The following is a 26,721-nucleotide window of genomic DNA, read 5'->3' on the forward strand; positions in this document are numbered from 1 at the left end:
GTTGCATTTGTGCAGTTAATTACAGCAGGAAAGTGAAATCAATTACAGAGGGCAAAACGCAGGAGATACTGCTGAGAACTGTCAGCAGTCAAAACGTTGGCAGCAGGCAGTAATATATATATATATATATATATATGACCAGGGACAAACTGAGCTCTGCTTAAGTAGAAAGAGGGAAACAGGTAAACAGAAAAGGTTCAGGAATTGCACAAATGCCAATATAGTTTAGAGCATTATTCAATTGACAATATGATGAAGATGATCAGGTACGGTATATGCTAATGTAACCTCAGCAATGGTTTAGTCAGTGAGTCAAAGAAGGCTGATAATCAGAGTTATGTAGGAGCGGCTCAGGAAGAAAGTGGTCAATATGTTCTTATTCCTCTGTAACAGCACATGAGAACAGTGTGTTGTCACATGCTGTCAGTCCTGTGTATGTCTAGTGCGGTAATTGAAAGAAAAACTACGTATTTCTGGCAAGCTCTGCTGACCTTGACAGAAGGTGAGATTAGTGTTGCACTGTTGCTTGAATTATTTTTTTCCATTACTGCATCTGGAAAGTTTCTATTGGGGTTAATGACTTACATGAGCAGCAGGTCGGTAACGTACAGCTTCTTTGATTGCTGATGTGAAACTTTGAGCTCCTCTCTATTTCAGGACATTCCCCTCTGACTTCTGTGTCAAGGTATCAACCCACTGATGTTTTGTTCATCATTTCATGAGTGCTGCATGTTTGCAGGCAATTTCCACCACATTTTTCGCACCATACTGACATCTCCACAAAATGTGTCATATCAGGTTCATATCGCATAAAGGTGACCTGACTTTCACATCTGGAGGTGGAGCTGATGATGGTGGAGTTACATGCAAGCCAGTGATCGTGGTTTGAGATTGCCTTTTTAACATTTGGTGGTGTGACACTTGTGTGTGACACTGTATATTGTGAAGAGACGTCAGGACACAATCCAATCACCAGAATAAACATTAGCTAGCTAAGTAATTTTCTGCAAAACCGCAAAAAAAGTTAAAATCAGTGTTTCTTTAAGTTGCAAATTTATGTCTGTTTAGGTTGCATTCTCTTTTTCTCTCCTGTCACAACACCGTACTTATGCTCTGCTTAGGTTTAGGCACACAACACACTTGGTTAGGGTTAGGAAAACATCATGGTTTGACTTTAAAATACGTGTTTTTCTCTCCCCAATTACAGAAGAAGATGGTCCAACTTCCTGTGAGAAATAGCCAGTTTGGGGCAGAAAACAAAAACGGGTAGAAATGTCAGCAGGCAATTTCGACCTCTCACTTTTCACGCCACAGAAACAGCTCCAAATATCCCAAAGTCTCCTGGAAAACATTCGGTTAAGTCAACACGAAAATGTCTGGAAATATCCCCAGGTGTGACGTGAACTATAGTTGGCTATTTGGTCGTCATCAGCATCCCCTCCACCTTCTGATGCGAAAGTCAGCTAATAAGCATTTCATGTGAACATGATATGCCACATTTGCGTTTAAATGTCAATCCCGGATGCATCTTGTTAATAGCAAACATTATTGCTTGGTGACGGGGCTGCATGGCATTTTTCAGACAGAACCTTGATATTTCAGACTTTGTGACACAAAACTTACCTTTCATATCCAAAATCCTTGAAAAAGTACCAATTACATACACATCTAACACAAAATTCCCTTTATGACCCTTTCCAGTCTGGTTTCTGTCCCCACCACAGCACCGAAACTGCCCTCATAAAAATCACCAATGACCTCCTTATTGCAGCTGATTGCGGTTCTCTCTCCATCCTCATCCTCCTTGACCTTAGTGCAGCATTTGACACCATCTCCCACCCTATCCTCCTCAGCAGACTCTCCGCCATCGGCATCACTCACACCCCCCTTCACTGGTTCCACTCCTATCTCTCAGGTCGTACTCAGTTCATCCAGCTCAAATCCTTTAAATCCAACCCCTCCCCAGTCACTACAGGTGTGCCCCAGGGCTCTGTCCTTCTCTTCATCACTTATCTCCTCCCCCTTGGCACCATTTTCCGCAAATTTAGCATTCACTACCACTGCTACACAGACTACACCCAGCTCTACCTCTCTAGCAAACCAAACTCCACACTCCTGCCCTCTTCCCTTACTGCCTGCTTATCAGAAATCAAATCCTGGTTCACTTCAAACTTCCTGAAATTAAACAGTGATAAAACTGAAATTCTTCTAATTGGTACCCAATCTACATTATCCAAAGCTGACCGCTTCCCCCTTCTCATCGACAGCTCCTCAGTTTTCCCCTCCCCTCAGGTTAAGAGTCTGGGTGTCATCCTCAACAGCGCTCTATCATTCAAATCTCACATCAATAACACCACTCGTTCTGCCTACTACCACCTATGAAATATCAACCGACTCCGTCCCTCCCTCACCCCCAGCACTGCCTCCATCCTTATCCACAGTCTTGTCACTTCCCGTTCAGGTTACTGCAACTCTCTTCCTCTCGGCCTCCCTCCCAATTCCCTCCATAAGCTCCAACTGGTTCAAAACCCTGCTGCATGAATCATCACCCAAACCCCTTCTTCCCACCACATTACCCCCATCCTACAGCGGCTTCTCTGGCTCCCAATCAAACAAAGAATTCAATTCAAAATCCTTCTGTACACTTTCAAAGCTATTCACAACCTCGTCCCTCCTTACTTGTCTGATCTCATTCCCATCTCCACTCCAGCACGCTCCCTCAGATCCTCCTCCTCCCTCTGTCTCACTATCCCCTCTGTACACCTCCGCACCATGGGGACATCTGTAATACCAACTCGCTCCCTGTTTTCAAAACCAGACTCAAAACCCACCTGTTTAAAATTGTCTATTCACTCCACCCTTAACTGTAACACCACCCTACCTCTATTGCTGTTTTATCAATTGTTGTACACTGTATGTTCATTGATGTTTTGAATGTTGTTTATTGTATTTTTTTTTTTTTTTTGTATTTGGGTATCTGAATGTTGTTCTATTGGATGTTTTAAATTGATGAGTTTTTTATCCATTGTTTTACTTTGATGTCCCCCTGTAAAGTGTCCTTGAATGTCTTGAAAGGCGCTTCTTAAATAAAATGTATTATTACTATTATTATCATTTCAAGCCATAACACAATCTTTTCCTGAAATTAACCATGTGTTTTTTCTGTGTGTAAACCTAACTGGAGCATAAGCACAGAATAAAATTGAATAATGAATCTGAAGAAACATAAAGTTGCGACATAAAGACATGCGTTTTTAATGTATTCATGGTTAGCAGAAATGTTTATTCTGAAAATTTATTATGGCGACTGGTCTGTTCCACAATCATATCATTAATGGAAAATGATGTTGTTTAATGTTAATGTATTAGATTCTGCTGAATTTTTGAAGGAGCTGAAATGACTTTATACAGCGCACTGAGTATACTGTGCTGAGGAAAACAGAATGAATGCCTGTGAAGAGTGACTCAAAGCCATGTCTGAAAACTCTCCATGCCCTTCTTATACACTGTTGTCCATATATATAATAGACGCTCACTACACACTTGTGAGCCTCAAGCAGCCATCAAGGCTTCCACAGGAATGCTAAGTGCGTTCTGAAGTTTCCCAGGTGCACAACAACAATCAGCAGTTGTTTGACTCCAGAAGTAAAAAAGTAAAACAAATCTTAACAAATATGCAGAAAATTGATGCATGAGTTCAGTATGAGTGTTGCGTGGGTGGAAGTGGGCTTGATCAGTTCCATGAAAAATAGTACAGTGTTCCCTCTTGTCCCATAACACAATGAGGAAGTGTTGTTCTGAAGACTGATGAAGCCTCGCAAATGCACTGTGATCAGTGTGTTTTTGCTCAGAGCGAGGACTACAGATTTTCCCCTTACATTAATGTCTCAAATGACTCCTTTGTTGTCAATGTACAGATTGTACATAATAGAAGCCAAATACAGAGTAATCGCTTTGTTTTTTTCTAAAGCCTCGTCTTGCAGCTGTTAATTACTTTGCTCATAACAATCATTTACCCACAGAGCGAAGAGTCGACCTGACCTGACAGGTACATTCATGATTGTACCCTGTCGTCCTGCACGGCGATTTTTATTCTCTACAGTCAACACCTCAACAGCCGCCCACAGATGAGTAATTATTTTGTATGTCCTTTGTCTTGACAGAGTCGCTAATAACAAGTTATGGAAATTACCTTAGCAATACTTATCTTCTGCATATTTATGTATGAATATGAATCTACATGATGTTCTTTATAAAATGTTTTTGTTTATTTTGTATGATTTTTCAGAAGAGCGGAAAGTGGAAACAAAGCAAAATGTGTTTTATATCTAAGATTCTTCAAAGTAACTGATTTTTGGTTTGATGGCCAACCCAGTGGGTATAATTAAGGTGGGGAGGTGGGGAGGTGGGGAGGTGGACGTGGTTGTTTTCAACATTTGTAAGCATGAAACCGCTGACCGAGTCGTCAGGACATTTTTCAGCTGGCTTGTGGTGACTAAACCAGATATTTTTGACATGGCCATGGGACACATCAAGCTGCATTTTGGTCAACAAAACAAGATATTTTAAGCCAAAACATAATCTTTTCCTAACCCTAACCAAGTGTTTTTTGTGCCTAAACCTAACCAGATTAAACAAAATAACATATCCAACATTTATTCAACTTAATAAGGTAGTCGCCTTGAATGGTTTTCCAACAGGCACATTTCCTTCTCTCTGCCTGGTGGAGTGTTTTGGGTCATTATCCTGTTGAAAGACAAATGAAGATCCCTTGAAACCACAAACCAGATGGGATGGCATGTCACTGCAGAATGCTGTGGTAGCCTTGAATTTGAGATACAATGCCAAATGTGTCACAGAATCCTCCTAACGCCATGCTTTTTGGCGGGAAACCAACATCCAGATACAGTCCATTCACCTTCAAAGACACAGCAGTCGGAGCCATCAGACCGAACATTGGTTTTCCACTGCTCTAATGTCTATTGTTTGTGTTTCTTTCTCTGGCAGTAGTGTTGTTTCTTGTGAAGGCCTGATTCCGACAGTTTCCTCCAAACTCCGAACTCTGTCATGCATTTATTTGGGCTAACTGGTGATATCTGTGGACTGTCCCTGTTATCAACTTACCCTCTGCAGCAGAGGTAACTCTTGGTCTTCATTCCCTCACGAGAGCCAGTTTCATCACAGCCCGGTGTTCTTCAATCTGGCTCCACTGGGATGTTTCCCTGGCGCAGCACACCTTGCTCATTTGCATAATAATTTACTGTCATTCAAAGACAATCATAGTGCAGTAGAGTGGGACTGGGTGGAACAGTCTTGGCAATAAAAACAGACTAGGCCTTTAAATTAAATATGTGCTGCTGTTTTTTACTTAGTTGAGCAGTTCTTATAATAATATGGATTACAACACTACCTAAACACAACACAACTGATATCACAAATGCAAGCAATTCTACTAATACAATTATGATAAGGCACATCCCTTAATTGAAAACTAGCCTGGTGACTTCACAATCTTCTTTGTTTTGCCCTAACAGCCCCTGGAAGTTGGGTTTATTTGTGTTTGAACTGGCAGCATTCGCTAATGGGAAGCCAGTGAGGGATCATCATGAGTTAAGTGGTTTAAAGTTTCCTGTGGCCTCAAAAGAAGGTATCTGGTAGTGAATGTAAGCACTGCATAGGAAAAACAGCTGAAAAAATGAAAAAAAAAAAATAGAATGCCAGTGCAAGAGTTTGGAAAGTAGTTTTTCCACCATTACAGAGATATAAAGCTTGTTTGTGATATTTTCATAATGGACAAATGGACATACTCCACTTATGCAATCGGCTGAAGGGTGACTCACGCTTAGATTGTGTTGTGCTTCTGCCCAATCATCCCTCTTTCAATATACAATTTATGCAACAGCGATGTTCTGTAAAAGGCACTGTGTTGACATGGCTGGTCAAGATGACGTTAATCATCTGTCGAGCTCTCTGGTATCTAATCTTTTTGTGGCCTATCTTACTTCTGCTTCAGGTCTTCCATCAGCGACAGACTGCCGAGCAGTTCAGGGAAGGTCTCGATTCTTAAGTGGAAGTTGGTTCATGTAAGTATCGCAACAGGTAACCAAATGAAATGCAATGTTACTTTGAGTAAGTTTGTTTGAAGCATTTGAAATAATGCTAGAGCACTACTCAACAAAATATATGACAAGTAAGGAGTAGACACATGCACAGCGGTGCTTTAAGTTAAATGTTAAAGTCAGCATGCTAGCATTCTGCAGGTATAATTTTGAAACTGTTTAATATTTTACTTTAGCGCGAGAATGCTAACAGTTGGTGCTGGACAACAGCCGCATCATGGGTGGAACAGAGCTCCTGGAAATGATTAAGCAGAGACCTGAAGGATGGTTTAACTCTGTCGTGCTCCTCGTCGCTGCATCGTAATTCTGCTGCAGCCTGGAACAAAACGTCAACTTCCTGTCTGTCTCAAACATTCTATTCAACTATGAGTGAGTTCCTTATGGGGGATCTTGCAGAAGTTGTGTGATGCCTGCAAAGTTAGTCCTGTCTTAATGCTGCAAAGGAAACCCTAAAGTCATTAAAAGCCATAGAAGCTGTTTTGCATGGGCTAGCAGAGAGCGACGGAGGCGGTGAGCGGAAGGTCGTTGAATGAAAATGTCTCTGCTGAATGTGTGTCTGAAAATAACTGCATAGCCTTTCTTTGATCTGCATGTCTTGATGATGGTGAGCAAATGACACAGAATAGAAATTTCAGATTCTGGTGAATTATGAATGTTAGCCACGTGCTGCTGAAGAGAGAAATATATAATATCTTTTTTTCAGAAGCTCTCAGCTGGAGACTGTTCATGAAACTGCCTCTCCTTTGACTAGTCATCAGCAGCATTTCTTTATCAAATGTCATACAAACAGCATTTCAGATCGTTGAGAGGCGCTCTTTGCTCCTGGCACGGGGGTTAATAGACTCAGCATTTACAGTTTTAGAGACTTTCCGGTTGGCATAACCCGAATACAAAAAGACTGTTATTCTGCATTTTTCTGCAGAGAGAGAAGATTGCATGGTAGCACACAAACTGAACTTTAGTTCTAGCCTCAGAGCCAGAGCCAGATTCCCCTGAACTTGATGGCATTGTACATATTTGCCTCATCGGACATTGACAGTGTTAGAGACAGACAAGTGTAAGAGGGTTATATCATTCACATCCATTCATTTCTAACCCTCTGCTACGATTGGCATCCTGTCTTTTATCAAGGCTTGCATCAGCACCACGCATTTTTAAGTGTTCTCTCTCCTATCAGCTCTGTTACGGTCACAAACCCCTGAAGGGAGCGCCTGCATGATTAGCTGATAAATGCTCCACTGTTTTGTTAAGGTAAAGGAGCAATGTGTCAGATATGGCAAGAATTTTAGTTTAAAACACTCAAAAATGAATTAAATTCATGCACAGAATGCGAAGAAACAAAATTGTTAATGTTGTGTCAAAGCACCTATGTATTGTGTTGCAGAGACGTCTACCAAAGTTAACGTTCCGACCAGCGAGCTCACTCTGCCGGCCTCTCTCTTTCTCCTCTCCCACTTCTCGCCTCTCTTGTCAATTAATTTAATCACAATTGCCTTTATTGGTAAAACAGATGTTTACATGTCCCAAGCTTGTTTTGTTTGTTTTGTTTAAAATAAAACAAAACAACATGTACATACAAAACCACACATAAACAGAACAAATGTAACGTTTTGTGTCAAGAAACTATACATAGAAAATATAAACTGGATATATGACTTCAAATAACATCTAAAATTATAGACTTGCAGACACCTGTAGCTGCCTGCCATGCCCATACTGTTTCCCATCTCATGGCATCTGTTGGTGTGTGACTGTGTAGCGAGCTACAGCAACGGATAGTGAGCAAAGAACAGCAGTTTCCATAGGTCCGCCTTTAAAGTTAAACAACTTGGTTGGGTTTAGATAAAGTTAAAGGTAAGTTTTATTTTATGTTTAAAATTATACAATATAACATATAAACACATTGTTCAGGTTACAGAATAACTGTAGTCAGGCTTAAGAAACAATGCTGACTGTTGGTCAGCAGCAGGAAACAAACAGCAGCCTTTATTGACCTTTTTTTCACATGTGAATTAACATGACACATGATGTCAGGTGAAATTTGCCGCTTTACAAATTACTTCCAAATTATCACATTTGAACTTTTAACACATCAAAAAGAAAATAATGTCACATGTGAACAGATTTACAAGCGCATGGCTTTTTTTTCCCCACAAATGAATGAAATGTGAAAATGTTCATTTTTGATGTGGAAATTAACAAGATTTTCTAGAGCACATTTGAAAACGGCAAACATTGAGCAAAGTACTTTACGAAGAGATTACCTAAAACACAGGAATTTAAGCAAAGCACAGGAAGAGATAAAAACATAACACAAACAGCATTACATAACATAACAGTGTGAAATGCAAAGACAGTAAAAAACACTGTCTAATGTGTCAGTTTCTACGTGTGCTGAAACACCACTGATGTTGCCTCTCACCATGTTTGGCTCTGTGTTTGTGTTTTTCAGCTGCTAAATTCTCCAGCTAGTCGGCAGCATCACATCTGCGGTTTGGTGCTGAGCAGATAATATACAGTGGATTTGTCAGAGGCTTCTCTGTGATAATAGCTGCCTGCTCTGTCTGGTAAGCGCAGTGAGAGAGAAGTAAAGTATGTGATCCATTGGTAATAATAACAAAGAAAAAAAGAGTTACAGTAGCTTTGTTACTGCTTTCTTCAACCTCATAACTTTAAAAACAATGTGGCCAATATCAAAAACCCACTCATCCGTGTTGTTCTGGATTTCTGGGTTGAGAAAGGTCCCTCTGGCGCGCCAAAACTGGGCTGCTTCGATCCATCAAATCAGAGATCTCTCTCTCCCACCAGACAGAAAATAACACCACCTGCTGCTGCTACCTGTCAGTCTAATAGGTCACCTGTAGCCTGTGAGTGTTTGGGTACATCTTTCAGCAGCAGCCCTCTCGAAGCCATTATGCTGTGTGTGGACAAAACAAGATACACTGACAATTAAACATTCAGCTGAGTTATATTTACTTGACCCAGAGTGTTCAACATAATAAATATTTAAACTATTTCCTCCCGGTATGAACTCTCACCACTTTAATTTTGCAAAGGCTGTGAGGCTTTTTCTGACCAGTCTTGGGTTTGCTGTAAGAACAGGAGGGGGGCCTGGGGGACTGCAGTGTTCAGCAGTATGGAGGAGGTACGACTGCTAATCTGATATGTCTGCTTACTTTCCATTTGCAGAGTGTGCTCCTCCAGCCCAGGGTGTTGCTTTTTTTCAGTTCAGTTTCATGGGGGAGATCGTACTGAATGCTGGGCTGGAATCAACAAACAGCATTCTGATGGAGGTGCGGTAATTTTCAAAGGTGTGTGAAGACTGGAGAAATGTTTTCTAGCCCTCCTTTTACCATCAGGAGCAGAATGTCTCATGCAATCCCATGATGGAATCACATTGCATGTCCGTTCTTCATTTGTTTTGATGGTAAGATTGCCAAGATCAGTTGTTTTAGTTGAACATACTTTGACAATATATATTTTGACATGCACAAATATTACAACCAACAAATGTTTAAAGACAGACAGGCACAGAAAAACACACATACAGGGTTACATCACTTCACCATCTGCCCACTTGACTACAATGGGGTCTAAGAGCCTTCAGCTGCTTATCTTGACTTATTGTGTTAGTTATTATAGTTTTCCATTGTCCTGTCTGAGTGTGTGATATGTGGCTGTTTGCTTGTTTTTTTTTTCCTTGCTCCTATCTGGTGTCCTTGAGCACTTTGAAAGGCGCCTATAAATAAAATGTATTATTATTATTTACACAAATTCCTGACTGATTACCTCTGGAAGATGAAACTGCATCTATAAGATGAGAGTGTATCAAGAGTCTATCTTGGCAATTAAATAATGCAACTGAGAAATTGAGAAACATTCCTGGATTTTCACTGTCTTAATTTTACATAATAGACATACAGAGGATTTCTTTCAAAAGAAATACTGAACACCCGCGACAGTGGGCCTATATTTTCACGTTCACTCACTGCCACTCTCACTCTCAGTGAGGTCTCCTATTACATTGTATTTAACACTGCTGGATCCCAGTATTGTCATACAGTGCCCTTCAAAGCAAAGAAAATATAAAACTCTTACATTTGTCTGTGACTGTCGTGAGCCGAAAGTCTGTTATGTAACATAGTCTCTATCTGATGTTTGACATGGTGTTAATACAAAAGTTTAAAATGGCTTTCAAACAATGTGTATAACACCGTTCTGATTCCACCCCACATGTTCTGCAAACCATCTACAGGGCATGTGTGGTTGTCCAAACAGTGCAGGCTTCATGGTGCCATAGAAACAGACCATGAACTTTCTTTTTTTATTCTTCAAATTCTCCCACTTCATTTTTTCCGCATTAGTGTGGAGCAGTAAAAGGATCTTCATAAGATGATCCAGCAGGTATTGTTGCCTACCTTGTGCATATTTTCATTCATGTAGCTTGCTTCCTTTCATTGGCAGAGAGTCAGTGAACGTTCCGTATGCACTCTATATGAAGGTGCAAAGACGAATAAGGTCTGTAATTGTTGCAGTGTGCGATGACTGCCGGGGCCGGACAAACAATGGAGGAACATGCGGTGAGAATCTGTGTACCTCATGCAAACACTAACGTTTTTAGAGGTGGCTGCAGGTGAGATGACGAGATGGACATGAAATATAAAGTGAGTGACAAAACCTTTTTTGTCTTGGCTGTTTGTCCTTTGTGTCCTTGACTGTTATTTTGTAGTCTACACAGCAATTAGAGGTGCAACTTGTTTTAAAGTCCTGGCAATAATTTAATCCCTGAATGCTCATCTCTGTTCTTCACTATAACCCTCTTACACCTGACATATGAAGCCCTGGCTGTCTGAATCTGTTTGCCTTTTGTGTGTATGTTTATTTTTTTTTTGTACACTGAAGTTCTCAAGCTGAAATACCCAGTAATGGTATTGACTGGTTGTTTTGCTCATTTTGTCTTGTGTAATATAATAAACACCATTTCGGCAACATGATAACAATGTTAAAAATGTGTTTTTTATAGGATGGTCATGGTCAAGGGCCTTTTTATGTCCATCTCTGGATAATTGCTGGAATGGAACTGTAGTTTGTGTACATGCGCCAGCGTCCACAATGTTCAACATTTATCGTATGCATCCCAAAACCACACAATGTAAAGTAGCATTTAAAACAACATAATGTAGAAATTGTATTTAAAACAAATATCACATCTGTAAAAATTCGTCAGACGTACTGTCGTTGCTGACTACAAACACAACTCTTTTAAGTCATATCAGTGTAAAATGTTGACTACTTGACACGATCACCTTATCACAAGACACTGTACCATCAATGACTTTGAAGCTTAAGGTTAAGATAAAGTTACATAATGCTGCTTTAAGCAACTAAAAGACTATACAATCATACACTGTACAATCCCAGGAAAATAACTGAATATTCCCCCTCAATAGCCTCAAATTATTGTAAACATATATGACTTCTACATTCTAAATAAACAATCCCAGTCTCTGGGAGTGTGTTGGTGGTGGCTGACCACCGTCGATGACCACATCACTTAAAACAAACTGTACAACATTTTTATTGACTTCTTCGTAAAACTTACTCACAGTTACAATCCGGCTGTATTTTGTCAGGTCCATCACGGTTGAATTTTGTGCATCAGCGCGGCCACAAATTGTTGTAGTATTATAATAATAATTGCAGTCATCTGTGTTTCAGGAGTTCTTGAGAAACGTTTCTGTCTATTGTCCCTCCAACAGTGAACTGAAATATCTGCTCTTGTATACAGTCTATGGCAGCGAGTAATATCGTGAAATGTATTATATGAATCCTGTGGCTGTGTGTGAACTGAGGATAAAGAGAACCAACGCCTGTGCAGCAGGATGGGTTTAAAGCAACATGTAGACTGATTTGAACAAGATTTCATTCCCAGCATTTTCATTTACCCACTGAGACTCTGTGCTCGTGTGCAGAATGGTAAACCAAAGTCAAACTCTTTATGGTGAGATCCTGTCAGGACTGAGAAACTTTCCTCATGTTGCCATTCATGAAGGTGTCTGAAGGCTACTGAAAGAAAACATGGACTTCACAGTTACTCAGGAGATTTACATCATGTGAGGAGTCTTTTAAATATTGATAAAGTTTGTCTTATGTAACATGATGAATGAGCAAAGCTTGCATCAATTTTCTAATCCATCCATTACATAAGCACACTGTTCTTTATGTGTCATATTTTCAAAGCCAGATCATCCACTAAATTGACTTTGTGTTGAGATTATTTCGCCAACTGCTGTTTCCAAGATCAGGAATTTACTTTTCATCCCACCTCTCAGGCCAACATGGAGGTAAAAGAAGGTTAAGTTCCCAGATGACAAATGAATATTTCAAAAATATATATATAATATTACAAACTGCACCTGCTGAGGAAGATCGTGTGATACGATCGAAAGCTCCAGAACAGCTGCCAAACGGACCTTGGGATGAGATTGTTTTGTCATTTTTTAAAGGACTTAAGCCTCAATTCTTGACAAAAAACAATGCACCCAAAAAATGAGCGTGACAACAAGTGTCCAGGGAAATAACTCTGTGACCATTTCTTCAGTTTCAAGTCATCATAAAACCCATCTCTCGCTCTGCTGCATTTAAATACCTGCGTAGAGCCCAGTCATATATGAGCTTTTCAGATCTCTGGTTATCTTCAGAACATGAGGAAAATCCTGATATGGGATTAAGAATCTCAAGTCCAAAAAAATCCCATCACCTTGCGGCATCTGAGTCAGCTCACAGCAACAATGGGCTCCACTGAGAGGATGTCAGTTCTTCCTGTGAGTACCTGCCTGGCTGTGAAGAGCACATGTGTGTCTTTTAGGCTGCGGGACTGACCGGAAGAGGAATTACTCTGCTGTGATGAGCCGCGACCCGGGTTAGACAAAGGGTGCCTCGGCCTCGAGGACTCGCGGTTGTCGGGCCAGGCGACTCTGTGACGAGGAGCGCAGGCTGCCACGGGACGGAGCTCCGGCTCCAACCCCACCGCTGGCCTCCGTTTCCTCTGGCACATATCAAAGAGGAGCCTCAGCTCCTGGCGGAAGGTGGGGTTTAGACAGCAGTAGATAAAAGGGTTGTAGCAGGTGGAGCTCATAGCCAGCCAGTGAAAGCAGAAGTAAAGGGCGTTGGAGGAGTGGATGGCCTGGCTGGACAGCAGCACCACGTAGCAGTTGAGCGGGAACCAGCAGACAGTGAAGACCCCAACCACCAGGAGCAACATGGCCAATGTACGCCGCCGCTTCCTTCTCTGGGCTGCATGCTGAGCTGTTGTGGTGTCGCCGATGGCATTGTGACGCCACAGCCGGCAGGCCACTGTGGTGTAGGAGGCAGTGATGATGAGGAGTGGCAGCATGTAAAGTAATATGAAAGTCAGGAGGTCAAAATACTGCCAGTAGACATCTGAGGGCTCCGGGAAGTCTGGGACACACAGGCTGCGCTCCTTTTCCTTACTGGTGAGGACAGTTAGATACAGAGGAGTGAAAGAAAGTGAACAGAACACAGAAGACATTGATTGATTGATGAATTCCTTTTGGCCTATAAAATAACAGAAAATAGATAAATTGATGGTGACATTTCTAAATAGCTTGCTTTGTCCAAACCTTGAGAAATAGTTCACAGACATATATGATTCAAGAAACAGTAAATCCTGAGATTTGAACAACTAGACCAGACTGTAACCAACTGAATACTCCTCGCCATCTCTAAAGGAAGGCTGTAGTAATTATGATTCTCTTCTGTTCAGATCTAAGGAGGAATTTATTAGTGCTTAAGAATTCAGTTTTTTGTTCCCTGTGCTTGTTTTTGAAAGGAGACACAATTTGAATCCAACTAGGGAGTCCAACAAAATTAGGGAACATGAATGCAGCACAAGTTACATCAGAAATAGTCTAAAGCTATCAATGTTGAACAAAGTAAAAACACATTTCAGCTTGATATGGGTGACCGCATGACTACACATTTGACACGTGGAGTTATTACGGATTGTTTGCTGTATTACTGCTTTGTGTGGGTCTAACTAATCTCACACAGTACACCAGTGAGGGGTTTTCCTGGATCTTGTTGACCTGTCCTCTTTTTTTTTTAGGTTCAGATCTCTTTGTCGGAGTATTTGTTGCCAAAATTTCAACTTTTGCAAAGTTTTTCTCCAAGCCCCCCTAGAGAGCGGCAGTCTTTGATGAGGGAGGGTGAATTCCTGACACAGTGTGACACGTTGCTGGGGGATGTTAACTTTCTTTTATCTTTTTTTCAGCTCTTTCCTCGTGCAGGACTGTCAAAAATAGACAGATCATGAAAAATGGTTCCTGCTCCATACTGTAGCTGAACTGCAGGACAAGCTGACCTCAGATGACACTCATTACACTTTTCCACCAAAATTAGCGGTTATGCGCAGGTTTTTTAAATGCGTTTGAACGCGCTAAGGATTGCCTGTTGACCCTTTTCCCAGTTCCAGCAGGCAAGGCAGCTCATTTGTGATTTTTATCTGAGACTGAAGTGTTGCATTCTGCGTCACTGACGTCATGTTTCACGTCATGAATTTGAGCTTCTTTGGCTTCAAAACACCACTGAGCAGCTTTTACAGGAATGAACGGGGCTCCACCTCCAACACTTTGTCCAGGAAAGGAAACATCCTTAATGGACTGGATACCACATTCTTTCCTGATTTATGGGAAACTATCGGTTGTTGACAACACATCATGACTTTGTGCGGAGTAATTTAGCACATTCACCCAGGTCTTACATTTAGATCAAAGCCAAGCCAAGGTGGTATAAACCTGTGTCTGCTGCACAGTCAGTTTATACATTCTTTTTACATACAAATCCAGAGTTTACGGGTATAAGTAGGGTTTTAGACCAGTGGAAAAGGGATATCACACACATGTAATGATAGAGTAGTGACAGTCTGTGTTTTTGAAATATTATTTAAAACCAGTTTCACCCAAAAGACAAAGCAAGTGAGCATTTCCCAATGATCTGCAGGGATTTTAAATGCTGCGATTAGAAATGCCAAATCATCAATTCATGTTTCTGTGCTATCTGAAAGTAAAGAGAAACCAACAAAGTTCCGGAAAGAAGGTAAAATCATTAACACATATTTTTGCCTCGTCCTTACAGTGAAAGGTTTTACTATTATCTCAACAAGAAAAGTTTCATGTGACTCATTTATTCAGGCTGTATTTTTGAAAAATACACTCCACTGGCTCCATTATTCTATTAGTCATCTTTCTGAGCAAACAAGCTTGGCCCAAAGATCTTTTTCACTGAAGCATTTTCAGAATCTGAAAATGAAATGAAAGTAAAACTTATTTTTAGTCTCACTGCAGAAGAAAGGTCAGTCCATTGATCTGGACAAGAATAATCTTAATTATCACGACAAGTATTAAAGAAGTGTCATGGATTGGATTGTGTTCCATCCATTTCTTCAAGTGCAGTTGGCACATATTCTACCAGCTAGCACACATTCTCACTAGAGTTTCTCTTGTTTGCTGTGTTTTTTGCCAGTCGACTAACTTTGCCTCTCTTCCACCTGAGCCAGTGAACAGAACTCCTCTGGATCCTCTGCCTCCTCAAACATTGGAGATTCAGTGTTTCACTCACTCAAGCCCTCCGCCTGCACTACACCAGCAGAACCATCAACCTGAGCCTCAGCCTTCCTCCACCACTAACCTTCAGCAGTATTTTCAATTAAAATTTCCCTTATACCTTCTCTCTGCCTTGGTGTCTGATTTGGGTCCCACAAATTATTAAAGCATTAATGAACTCACTAAATCCTTAAAGGCTAAACTGACAGTTTAAAAATGAGTTACAAATAACTAATGTATTATTCGAAACAGTAACACTTGATAATAACCACTGGTGATAAATGGTAAATTTGTATTTCATTAAACTTGAATTGCCAAATAGAAAAGCTACTATTCCAAAACAATGAAATGCTTTATTAACCATTTATTCAGCAACTGTTACATGTAAAGTTGCAAAAGATTCTTATACACCTGTGCAAATGCTTTATGGTTTATAAAGCATCACCTCTGTCTGTTAACAGTGAAATGACTCTGAACCTAATTTTAGAATATATCCGAGCTCTTCTCGTTTGCCTGTTGAAGGAGCTAACACTGTACCTTTAGAATTACCTGACCACGTATTACTGGGTATACGATAAAAGTAAAGTATGAATAATAATAATGAAAATAATCTTTTAAATTCATAATAAATAAATACAAGTATCGGCAGTGGACTGAAGAACTGAGTTTACAGCTGTAGTTAAGGGTTTCTTAAGGAAAGATGCAGAGTCTGAAATAGGACACAGCCAGAAGTTTAGAAATTGCTTTTGTACATTTCATTCTTTGAACCTTTATCATCATCAGCTCCAGGTCTGTCTTTTTTGCAGACCTCAGTAAATACTGTCAGACACGTCCAAGTGATCCGTCCTTGAAATGCCTGAGTGTGCATCCTGTTTACCTGTATGTCAGTGTCAGGAGCTTCTGGTAGATTGCATGTGGGAGGGAGAAGCAACTCGCCATTATCCAGATAGCCGTGACCCAAACACCACCTTGTGCCGGCGACATGCGAGGTCTCAAAGGATGTAAAATCACCTGAAAAGACACACACACACACACACACACACATGGAGAGGGACAGACAGACAGAGAGACACACACAGAGAGAGAGAGAGAGAGAGAGAGAGAGAGAGAGAGAGAGAATCAATACATATACACAGTCTGACTACATCTGTGGATGTGACCTAAAGGTTATTGTTTTTATATAGCATTGTTAATACAGAAATTACTCATATTCAATTATAAATCCACCAATGCCAATGCCTCAAGCTGTGAAGCAGAGCACCAACATCAGGTCATGTTATTTACCGATAGCTACGAGCAAAAAAAAAAAATGTTTTTACCTGCAGTTCTTTAACCTCTTGCTCATTATTTATGTGCACGTGTATCTGGAGGGTCTACATATATTTTTTTCCTGTGAGTGCTGCTTAGTGATGACCACATGTGTCAAATGGAAACCTTGTCACTGTTGCGTCGACTGCATGACTCACTCGCATCAGACACCTACTGAGCAAAAGGAAAGAGGAAACTGATGGCTGTTCCTGTGTATGAGGTAAGAAAATCCAACCTATTCAGTGAGGGGCTTCGTGACTGCAGGTGTCTGATCAGCCAATCAAGAGCAAATCTGAGGGGACTGATTAACATCCTGAAGACTGGATTCAAATGAGTTGAGCCTGGTCCTGCACCTGCTTGATGTGAGTAAAAAACCTGCAGCCTGTCCCTCTGTAGGACAGCTTCGACACTGCTGCAGCTGAGCAGTGAGCTTCGGTCCTGGTCCTGTCATTTCTGTGTCCTTTTATTTGCTTTTGTGTGTGTTCTGGATTTCCTTGGTATCTGTCACCCTGTTCCCAGTCTTCCCAGTCTAAAACATCATTGAACAAAAAATTTCATTAGATCGTTAAATCACAACGTAGGAAGCACTCTTATACTTTCATAGACTATTTATTATGATTTTAAGATTTTACGGATGTATACGGTTTTATGATAACCACCTCTGTTTTTTTATATATGATTTAACTTCTCAGTATTTTATATTTCTGATTTAAGCCCATGTAACTTGTTGTTAGGTATCATTGTCTTGGTAATCACTTCATTGTCTCTGTGCTGTCTTGTCAGATACATACACAGTCTTTACGGTGGTTGTGGCTGAATGCAGCACTACTGCCGTAGCAAGATTTCTTATCTTCTTATTTCTTATCTTAGATCTGGTGATCTCAAATTATGGTTTAGCATTTTGGAGTGGTACAGGGCTATATAGTTTCATATTGGCTTAAGCTTGATTAAATTAAGGGGACTGTTGGGGCTTGGCGGAGGTATGCAGTCTACAAGTGCCTTCCTTGTTATCCATGCATGAACATGTGCAACAAGCAGAGGTCACTGTGGCCATCGCAATTACCATTTACAATCTGACCAAAGGTTGGCCTGACACAGAGTTTAAAGTACAGCTCCTGCTTCAGCTCCAATTTTAATGGTGCATCATAAACTACAAAGCATTATAGCACTGACTGCAGCGCACTGACCGTTAAAAGACATCCAAAGGCAAAGTGCCCATTAGGGCAGTATGTGATGTACATGCATCATGCCTCACCATCTGTTCATTTTACGGATACAAACCAGTCAAATGTCTCCATTGTGAGGAGCATGTGCATGTGTTGCTTCCCAAAATAGAAGCTTTTTGGGCTTAAGTGTATTAGCAGCAGAAACGCAAACCCACAGAAAACACTCCTTTTTGTACGAACTTTGCCTCTATTGTGCTGTTTCATTTATTTGAATGCTGACCGACTGTTTATGTTATGAGGGGAGGCAGTATGCGGTTTGAATGGGGAGCCAATTCACCTCTCAGTAAGAGATCTGTTATAGTTCAAACTTCTTCTGTACAGCACAGACAGCAGGAGGGACATCTCTGGGGCACAAAGACTCAGTGGACCTGGCTGATAAAATGAAAGCTTCAGAGGGAAACATCACATCACCTGCACGGCTGTGTTGTGCTTTCAAAGCCATCAAGCTGTATCCGTGTCAACTCATTGCTGATGGAGTACTCCCTGTTGTGGGTGGAGCCTTTTGTGTTCAAGTCACGGCTGTCAGTGAACGTTCAGATTGCGTGTCCCAGGGTTTGAGCTACAATCTGAGCTTTGTGGAAAGTCTCTAAACAATCAACACAAGGAGTGGAGACGAATAACTCATTGCCATGCTTTTCGGTGAGAGAAAGGGACTTCACGTTGTCGCAGCCCCTGCCTCCTCCTGCTCCCGCTCTGCTCCTGACCTGCCCGAGTGTGTGGTGGTCCGACACAAACATCTTACTCTTATTCTTCTTGTTTGTTTCCTGATAGACCTTTTCCATGGCAGCCGGATTGACAAGAAATAGAAGATAAACACAATTGATGACAGTTAATAAAAGTTCCGTTCCACTGAGGGTGTAGCGGAGACTTTCCAGTGAGCCAACATGCACAAGAGCAGCACCTCGACTCTGAATGGGACAGACTCTTAATCGGTGTCATTGCTAACGCCTGTGTTTACCCTCCTGCCTTGTGTCAAAATGGCTGCTGTGAAAAAGGTCCATAAATCCTGCTTTTATTTGTGCATCCAGTCCGCAAGCTCTCTGCTCAGCCAACTGCCCATTGACTCGCCTGCCTCCGCTCCCCCTGACCGTCATCACAGCCAATTACTCTGCATGTGACCTGTCGCAGACCTTTGTCTGAGTCACACTTTTGAGCATTAAATTAACTGCACATAACAGTTCCACCATGAGTGTCAAAGACTCCCATGCAGGAAAAGAAATCCACTTGAATAATACAAATTGAACATAAAGTGCTCAGTTCAGTTCAGTTCAGTCATTATTATCTGACCTAGGCTGACATTAAACTTGGTTTGGTTTGCAGTCAGGGGGCATAAGATAAAAAACATGCAAACACAAAAACAAGCAGTACGAAGATGTTGTTGAGGGTTCTCGGTATCCTTAACGACTCTGTAAGGACGCTCCCACGCGGAGTTTAAAAGCCTGCAAACTTCCCTCTAGTTAGTTAGAAATGAAGAATGAGAGGATGAGAGGTGAAACGATTTCAAGAAACATAAAGGAACAAAAATGTTTCCTGTACAAAGACAGCAAAACCGTTTCTCAAACTCTACATTACATGTGCAGATTAAGCACAGTTACTGGGCAGGGAACAAAGGGGTTTTTACTCCTACTGAACTTTAGTGTTGAAATACATCAGTATTGGTCTAATGTTTGAGCAATCAGCTGATGAGTTGAGTGTTGCGCTCAAATTAAAGAAATTAAATGTCCGTCTGGCCTTTAGAAAACCTGAGCGAACAACTTTTTTTGCTGTTTTCTTTCATATTTCTGCGGGGTTTCTTACATTTTTGGATAGGCATGTATGCACATTTTGTTTCCTGTTTAATCCTGATCAATCACAACCCAACTCATAGACGGCTGACTGTGTTCATACAGTTTATACTGTTTGTTGATTGTATGATGTGCGATGGCTGAATAAAAAAATACTGCTTCTATACTTTCCTCTAAAGCACGACGTGAAGCAACATCTGTTTCTGATGACAGCTGGATCAGCAGTAGAGATGTTTTATGAATTCATGTGTGCACACACTCATTTCTGCTTTGCACTATCTGGTACATTTTTTTCAATACCCATATTTATTATTTGTAAATAAAAATTCACTGCCACACTGTTACTTTGTACAGAATAATGTCTATATGTATAAACAAGTTTATTCAATTTCTTACTTTTTTAATCATATTGTTTATTTCCTATTATTGTTATGAGGTTTTTTTTTGTAATATTTTGTCCTTTGGTTGCTGTGGCACACTAATTTCCCCGTTTGAGGGACAATAAAGGAATACTGATCTGATTCTGACACAGTGATGATTCTCATACAGGCACACAGTAATCAATGTTTTCTTTCTGTAGCCTGTTCACCAAAACACCTGCACATGAATAGTAAGCTCTCGTTGGGCTTTACTGTGCTGTATCCTGTTAAGAGCTGCAGGAACCATATCCACTCACAGAATGCACTTCTTTTTATTCATTAGTATGTGTATGATCTCACTCATCTGTTTGTGAAATTGCCGTATAATAACCAAGAATAATGATGTGGAGTCTTCTGATTTGGAAAAATGCCCGAAGGATGATTACAATTATCCAACATCAAAACCAGCACTCAGCGAATATCAGACTCTCAAAGAAATAATACGTGGAGCATCTCTCTCTGGCAGACTCTTTCTGTGCCTTAATCTGTATCCGCAGTCTGATCAAAGATAATAAAGGGTATAAACAGATCATGAGAAGAAAAATGTTTCTGATAGGTCAAAAAAGTTGCGTGTTGTTGCTTGTACATGTGTTGTTCAGACCTACAGTCAACACATTTTTATTTTTATTTTTTTTTGGAGAGGGTGGTGATTCAGAGAACTAAATATGAAATTCCAGTGATGTTGTGATGTATCAGACCAGCCCGACACATTTATGAGTCATGAGGGTCTGAAATCCAGGTTTACAGCTGACTGCAGAGTACACTATGAGGGCTTATGATGGAGAGAATGTTCGCTGGTTAAATGTCTTCCGCTGTGCGAACTCCACACCGTTGTAATTCATGTGGAGAGAAAAATCCATCAGCGAGTGAACAATTTCAGACGCCGCTGTACAACAATATTACAGCTCAGAGGACGCACAATGTTCAAGTATTTTCACGCCATGCTGTAGAGTCTTTCTGTAGCCACAGGTGAGAGGAGCATAGGAGGGGAGTCCGCTCAGCTCATTTCATTGTAACCTTCAGAAGTCCAGTCGAAGTTGAAAAAAACATTCTATTTTACTTGCAGCAAAAAGAACCCGACTGCGAAGAACTTCAGACAATGTAAATATCTTCGACTTGTCTGTATCAGTCATCTAACTGGACATTATCAAGGGGTTTTCAAACTGTAAGGAGAGTTTGTCATTTGGATTGACAAATAATTTTAAGCTGCCTCTCAACTCCTCAGACACCAACCCCCTATTTTGCAGGTTGAATTTCTCCCAAGTGGATTAATGAATTAGTTCTCCTCATTCTTCTTTTTCTTCTTCTCATCCTTCTCATTGTTGCTCTCCTTTTTCTTGTTGTTCTTCTTTGTCCTTTACTTCTCCTCATCCCCATCTTCTTCTTCTTGTTGGTATTGTTCTTCTTTTTCGTCCGTCTTCCTGACAAGTGCTTCTCCTCCTCCTCCTCCACCCGTTCTTCTGCTTCCTTCTCCCCCCTCCTCTTCTTCTCATCCTTTCTTGAGTGCCATTTGTCTCTTCTTCCTCCTCCTCCTCCTCCTTGTCCTCCTCTTTTTCAGAGTTTGCACTTTAAAATGCCCACTACACAGCAGTATAACAGTGCTTTTACTCCGCCGTAGGGTCGAGGAAGTACGCAGAAAAAGCACTCGTCTTCATTATGTGTTGCTTTTTTCCACGTCGTGCCTGAGCTGCTGGTAATAACACCACTAAGCCTGCAGCCTTCTCTTGTGCTGTGAGTTGTTTTTTTTTTGTTTTTTTTCAAGCATACCTGATGAGTTACTGCGTCTAACTACAGCTAACACCACTTATTCTCTTTCCCTTCCCATGCACAGGCAAGGTGAGGACAAGGCGACTGAGTGTCTGAGTGCCTTCAGAAGACGAGACGTGCTCTCCCCCGCAGCCTGACGTTTTCCACTAGAGTCCCGAAGAACAACCATAAATGGGATTTTTTTTTTTATAATCTTAAAATTGTAATAATGGTCTCAGCGAAGAGGTGTTCCTTTAGTCTATTCAAAAGATGATATTATTGCCACACAAAACTTGTTGTATTTGCCTCAGAGCACAGCTCCAACAGTACCTGCAGGCCTAACCTTATAAGGAAAACAAAGTAACAAACACAAACTAATAGACACGGCTTTAAATCTGTTTATTTTTAATCTCCTGTTTTCAATGTTTGGAACAAAGTCGGGTTTCTACGTACATAAGAAGTGGTAATTATGCATGACATTTGTGAGAGTTTGTTTTGTGTCGCAAAGGCAGAAAGAAATGTTTTCTGTTAATCTCGCTCTCAGCAGGGCAGCATTAACAAATATTTTAATAACTGGAAGCCTTGTAGCTCGGTGATTTGCAATATGTTTTTAGAGGAGTCTCACAAACAAATTAAACAGACTTAGTTCATATACAAAAACTTGTTTATGCACTTGTTTATTTGTCTGTTCATGCGTTAAAATGAGAAATACTGTCAGACTTGCAAATTATAGGTTAATTCTTTAATCTAATTTCAAAAACGTGTTAACTTGGGATGTTTCTTTGTCATTTGGCGCTGAACTGATGACATCCAACTCACTCATTTTTATTAGTTCCACCTTTAAGAAGAGCACACGTGACAACAATGCAGTGTTTCCAGTGTTTCCCTCCTCTGCTCCAGACAATCACAAGATGAATCTGAGGGATTGTGGGACGATTGATGCCAGAGGGACAAACCAAAAACAGACCTTTACTTGCTATGCTTATCTGTTTTCACCTTCATAAACTTTTATCTGATCTTTCCTCTGGTGAATCATTGGACAGGGGCAGGTCTAGATAAATGTTCATAGGGTGGCGAAAGTATTCATACGCTGACTTAATGGCAAATAACCACAAATATCAACATTAGCACAGAAAAAAACCCAGAATGATGTGATTTTAAGTCAAGGTATCGTCACAAATGAAGCACACCTTGTGACTAAAAGGTTTGCCTTCATGTCCTGGAGCATTACGATTATTTGGGGGAGGTCTTTGTTTCTGTTCATGCGGTGCTGATGTATTGTGCTGCTGCATGATGGTCAGTTAACATTCAGGGTCTGACTGAAAATGAAAATGTTTTTCATTTGCAAAAAAAAGAGAAACTCTTTGTGTCACAATTTAGAAGAAGGAGTGATGGAATAAACCTGACTTTTGAAGTACTTTACTTGAATACTTCGACTTTCTGCTAATTTATACTTCTTCTTCAATAGAAAAGACTCGATCGCTCTAGTTGCTAGTTACTTTGAAGAATCAGTTTGTCCTTGTGTGAGACATTTTATCGGCATTTCCGATACCAGTCATGTGAAAAATGCTGAATATCTACTGAATGCATGCTGGAATGTTTAGGTTGTGGTACATTTGAGGGGGTCTGTGGGGCAATCTCTACCCACCGAGCTGCCGGGGCACCTCTGATATTTTGTTTGTTAATGTGTCTGAATGATGCCATGAGGGACAGGTCATATTCGGTCAAGCATTCATTCACGTCACAACCTCACAGCCTTTTGTTCAGCACATCACACAGTCAAGTGGTGTCACAACCACGAAGAGGGAACAGAGGAAGCGCTCGATCCCAGACAAACCTGTCGGCGGTCCAGCGCGATGGCGGTGAGGGTGAGAGTGGAGACGTGCAGGGAGCAGTATTGAACGAAGCGACTGATGTGACACATCGTCCTCCCGAACACCCAGGTGCTGTTCACAAAGCGGACCTGAGGGAGCACACACAAGCAGCACGCCTGTTCATGCATCCATCAGTGACATAACATTGAATGACACTGTCAAGTTCAGGCATGTGGTCAGTCCGTTCTGTAACTGAATTGATCAATAACTGGAAGTATTGTGAAATATGCTCTCAAAAGCTGTAGTTTCAAAGAAAGTCTGCCAGGGAACAAATGGATGGATACAGATCGAAAATAAAGATTAGCCTGTTAATTCATTGATCTTTCTCTCTCACACAGAGAGAGAGAGAGATTCCTTCTTTATAAAGACAGAAATAGCGCCATCTTCTGGTGTCAACAGTCTTCATACTACATTATATTATACTGGAACCTACAAAACACTTCACTCTTCAAGCAGCAGTGGTCTGGACAGCATCACCGTATGCACTAAGCAAAGTTGGAAAACTGGAACAAAACACACTTTTGATATCATTATTTTCGTTATTATCATTTCACGGTGATGGTGATGTTAAAGGTGCATAATGTAGTTTCTTCATTGTTTTTTATGCCAAAACTGACTAAATAGACAAAGTCTGTGTTGTGTGTTAGTGGAAATGAACAGTTTCATACTGTTTAACTTTGTTTATAATGTGGCGGACCCTGCCACGTTTCTAGCTTCAAACAGTGTTCTGGGGACCTTATTTCCCCCTGAGAACAGCTGGTTTCTTCACTTATGGTGAACAGAAACATAAGAATGAAAGATCCATAGAATATATGGCATATTTCTGAATTTGTATTCTTACCTCATTAATATTGCAAATATTGAAATTAAGAGTTTGAATTTCTTTTTCAGAACCACAGAGTGCCTCTTTAAAAACATTTGAAAACATTTCACTCAGTGTCACCAGCCACAAAAAGTGAGAACAGTTTGTCTACTTTTTAATCTAAATAATTCACCCAGGAGTGCATGAACACGCACACACACACACACACACACACACACACACACACACAAAGGTGAAAGGAGGTCTTACCAGGGTGAAGGGCGTGTTGAGCACAGTGATGAAGATGTCAGCCACAGCCAGGTTCATGATGAACAGGCTGGTGGCGGACTGGGTGCGCTTGTTCTTCACCACCACATGGCACACCAGAGTGTTTCCGAACAGAGACACCACGATGATCAGGGAGTACGCGGCCACCAGCAGCGCCTTCACGCTCCCGTCCTCGGACTCCCCGCCGCGGCGCTTCTTATTGGCCAGAGAGCGCCAGTCCTCCAGCATCCCCTCGTCAAAGTCCAGGAGGAAGAACCTGGAGGTCCGGTTATCCAGCCGCCCCGACACGTTCAGTAAATGCCCCGTGTAGGAAAAAGTCCCGTCTCCCAGAGGAGAGGAGTCGTTGAGTGTGTGTCCCGCTGCCGCCGGGCTGCTCACCCACAGCAGCACCACCGGTAACCACACACGCGCGGCTCCCATCTCACCGCGGCCGCTTCACCTCCCTCCTCCCGGGGGGACAATCTGTGACTCTGTCGGCTCAGCTGGCGCGATGTGGAGATGCTGAAGCATGTGAGCAACAGGTTGTGTGTGTGTGTGTGTGTGTGTGTGTGTGTGTGTGACGCCACCAGACCGCTGTTTATACAACTGGGGCCTGTGTGTGCGCGCGAGTTAGAGGGGAAGCGACAGAGAGGGAGAGAGAGAGAGAGAGAGAGAGAGAGAGAGAGAGAGAGAGAGAGAGAGGACGGGGGGAACTGACAAGGGGGGGAGAGAGAGGGCTGGGGAGAGAGAGGGACAGAGAAAGAGAGAGAGCGAGAAAGGGATAGAGGGGGAGGACGGGGGACTGATAAGGGGGGGAGAGAGAGAGGGGGAGAGAGATGGAGAGAGAGGGGGAGGGAGAGAGAGGGAGACAGCACTATATAGGAAACTGTACATCCCCCTATATACACACACACAAACACGCAAACACACACACACACACACACATAAAATCCTCCCTACAGAACCTTTTCATGAACAACTGACCAGTTGAGTCTCCCTCAAGCTATTAACAGCAACATCTACTCACCACACCTTCTGAAACACATCAGCGTCATTGACAAAAGAATAATACTAAAACTCAGCCTGGCTCAGCCCAGCCAAACAGAAAGTCCATCAGAAGACCTCTGTGCTTGGTCTGAGCTGAGCACCTTCGTTGTAAAGCCCCTCAGAGAACACCACTCTCGTCTCCCCACAGCAGAAAGTAGTGACGGTCAAGACAGCGAGCGGTGGCATGTTGCTTTCATGTTGCAGACATGCAGTGCCAGTGCTTTTAACACTATTCAGCCTGCACTTTTGGGGGACAAGCAGGAGCTTGCAGGGGTGAACCAACACCTCACATCCTGGATCCCTGACTTCCTCACCAACCGGCCACAGTATGTGAGGATTCAGGACAACGTGTCGGACACAGTTGTCTGCAGTATGGGCGCCCCACAGGGAACAGTCATGGCCACTTTCCTGTCTTTAGGGACAGGGATGGGAACTTATTCAGGACTTTGTGGACTGGTGCCAGTGGAACCACCTACAGCTCAACGCTGGGAAGACCAAAGAGCTGG

The 26,721-nt window shown here is 41.6% G+C and overlaps 1 protein-coding gene and 1 long non-coding RNA gene across 2 annotated transcripts; one reads left to right on the top strand and one right to left on the bottom strand.

Moving 5' to 3' along the window:
* Positions 1–7,964: 7,964 nt before the first annotated feature.
* gpr83 (G protein-coupled receptor 83) lies at positions 7,965–25,806 on the bottom strand. Its single transcript, XM_037102225.1, has 4 exons — positions 25,172–25,806; positions 24,063–24,188; positions 16,620–16,753; positions 7,965–13,612 (listed from the first exon to the last, which is right to left on the bottom strand). The coding sequence occupies exons 1-4, from the start codon at positions 25,607–25,609 to the stop codon at positions 12,895–12,897; spliced, it is 1,416 nt and encodes a 471-aa protein (XP_036958120.1). The 5' UTR covers positions 25,610–25,806; the 3' UTR covers positions 7,965–12,894.
* Positions 21,617–24,015, top strand: LOC119021759. The gene is made up of 3 exons (XR_005075734.1): positions 21,617–21,726; positions 22,098–22,210; positions 22,311–24,015. It is a non-coding gene; the product is annotated as an uncharacterized LOC119021759 (long non-coding RNA).
* Positions 25,807–26,721: the final 915 nt, after the last annotated feature.

This window comes from Acanthopagrus latus, chromosome 1 (assembly GCF_904848185.1).
Source record: "Acanthopagrus latus isolate v.2019 chromosome 1, fAcaLat1.1, whole genome shotgun sequence".
In the NCBI taxonomy this organism is placed as follows: Eukaryota; Metazoa; Chordata; class Actinopteri; order Spariformes; family Sparidae; genus Acanthopagrus; species Acanthopagrus latus.

Coding starts and splice junctions, on each gene's coding strand:
- gpr83 (XM_037102225.1), bottom strand. CDS start 25,609: ATGGGAGCCGCGCGTGTGTGGTTACCGGTGGTGCTGCTGTGGGTGAGC. Junction 24,189..25,171: donor TCAACACGCCCTTCACCCTG/GTAAGACCTCCT, acceptor GTGCTCCCTCAG/GTCCGCTTTGTGAACAGCAC. Junction 16,754..24,062: donor TCGCGCTGGACCGCCGACAG/GTTTGTCTGGGA, acceptor GTGTCTTTTCAG/GTGATTTTACATCCTTTGAG.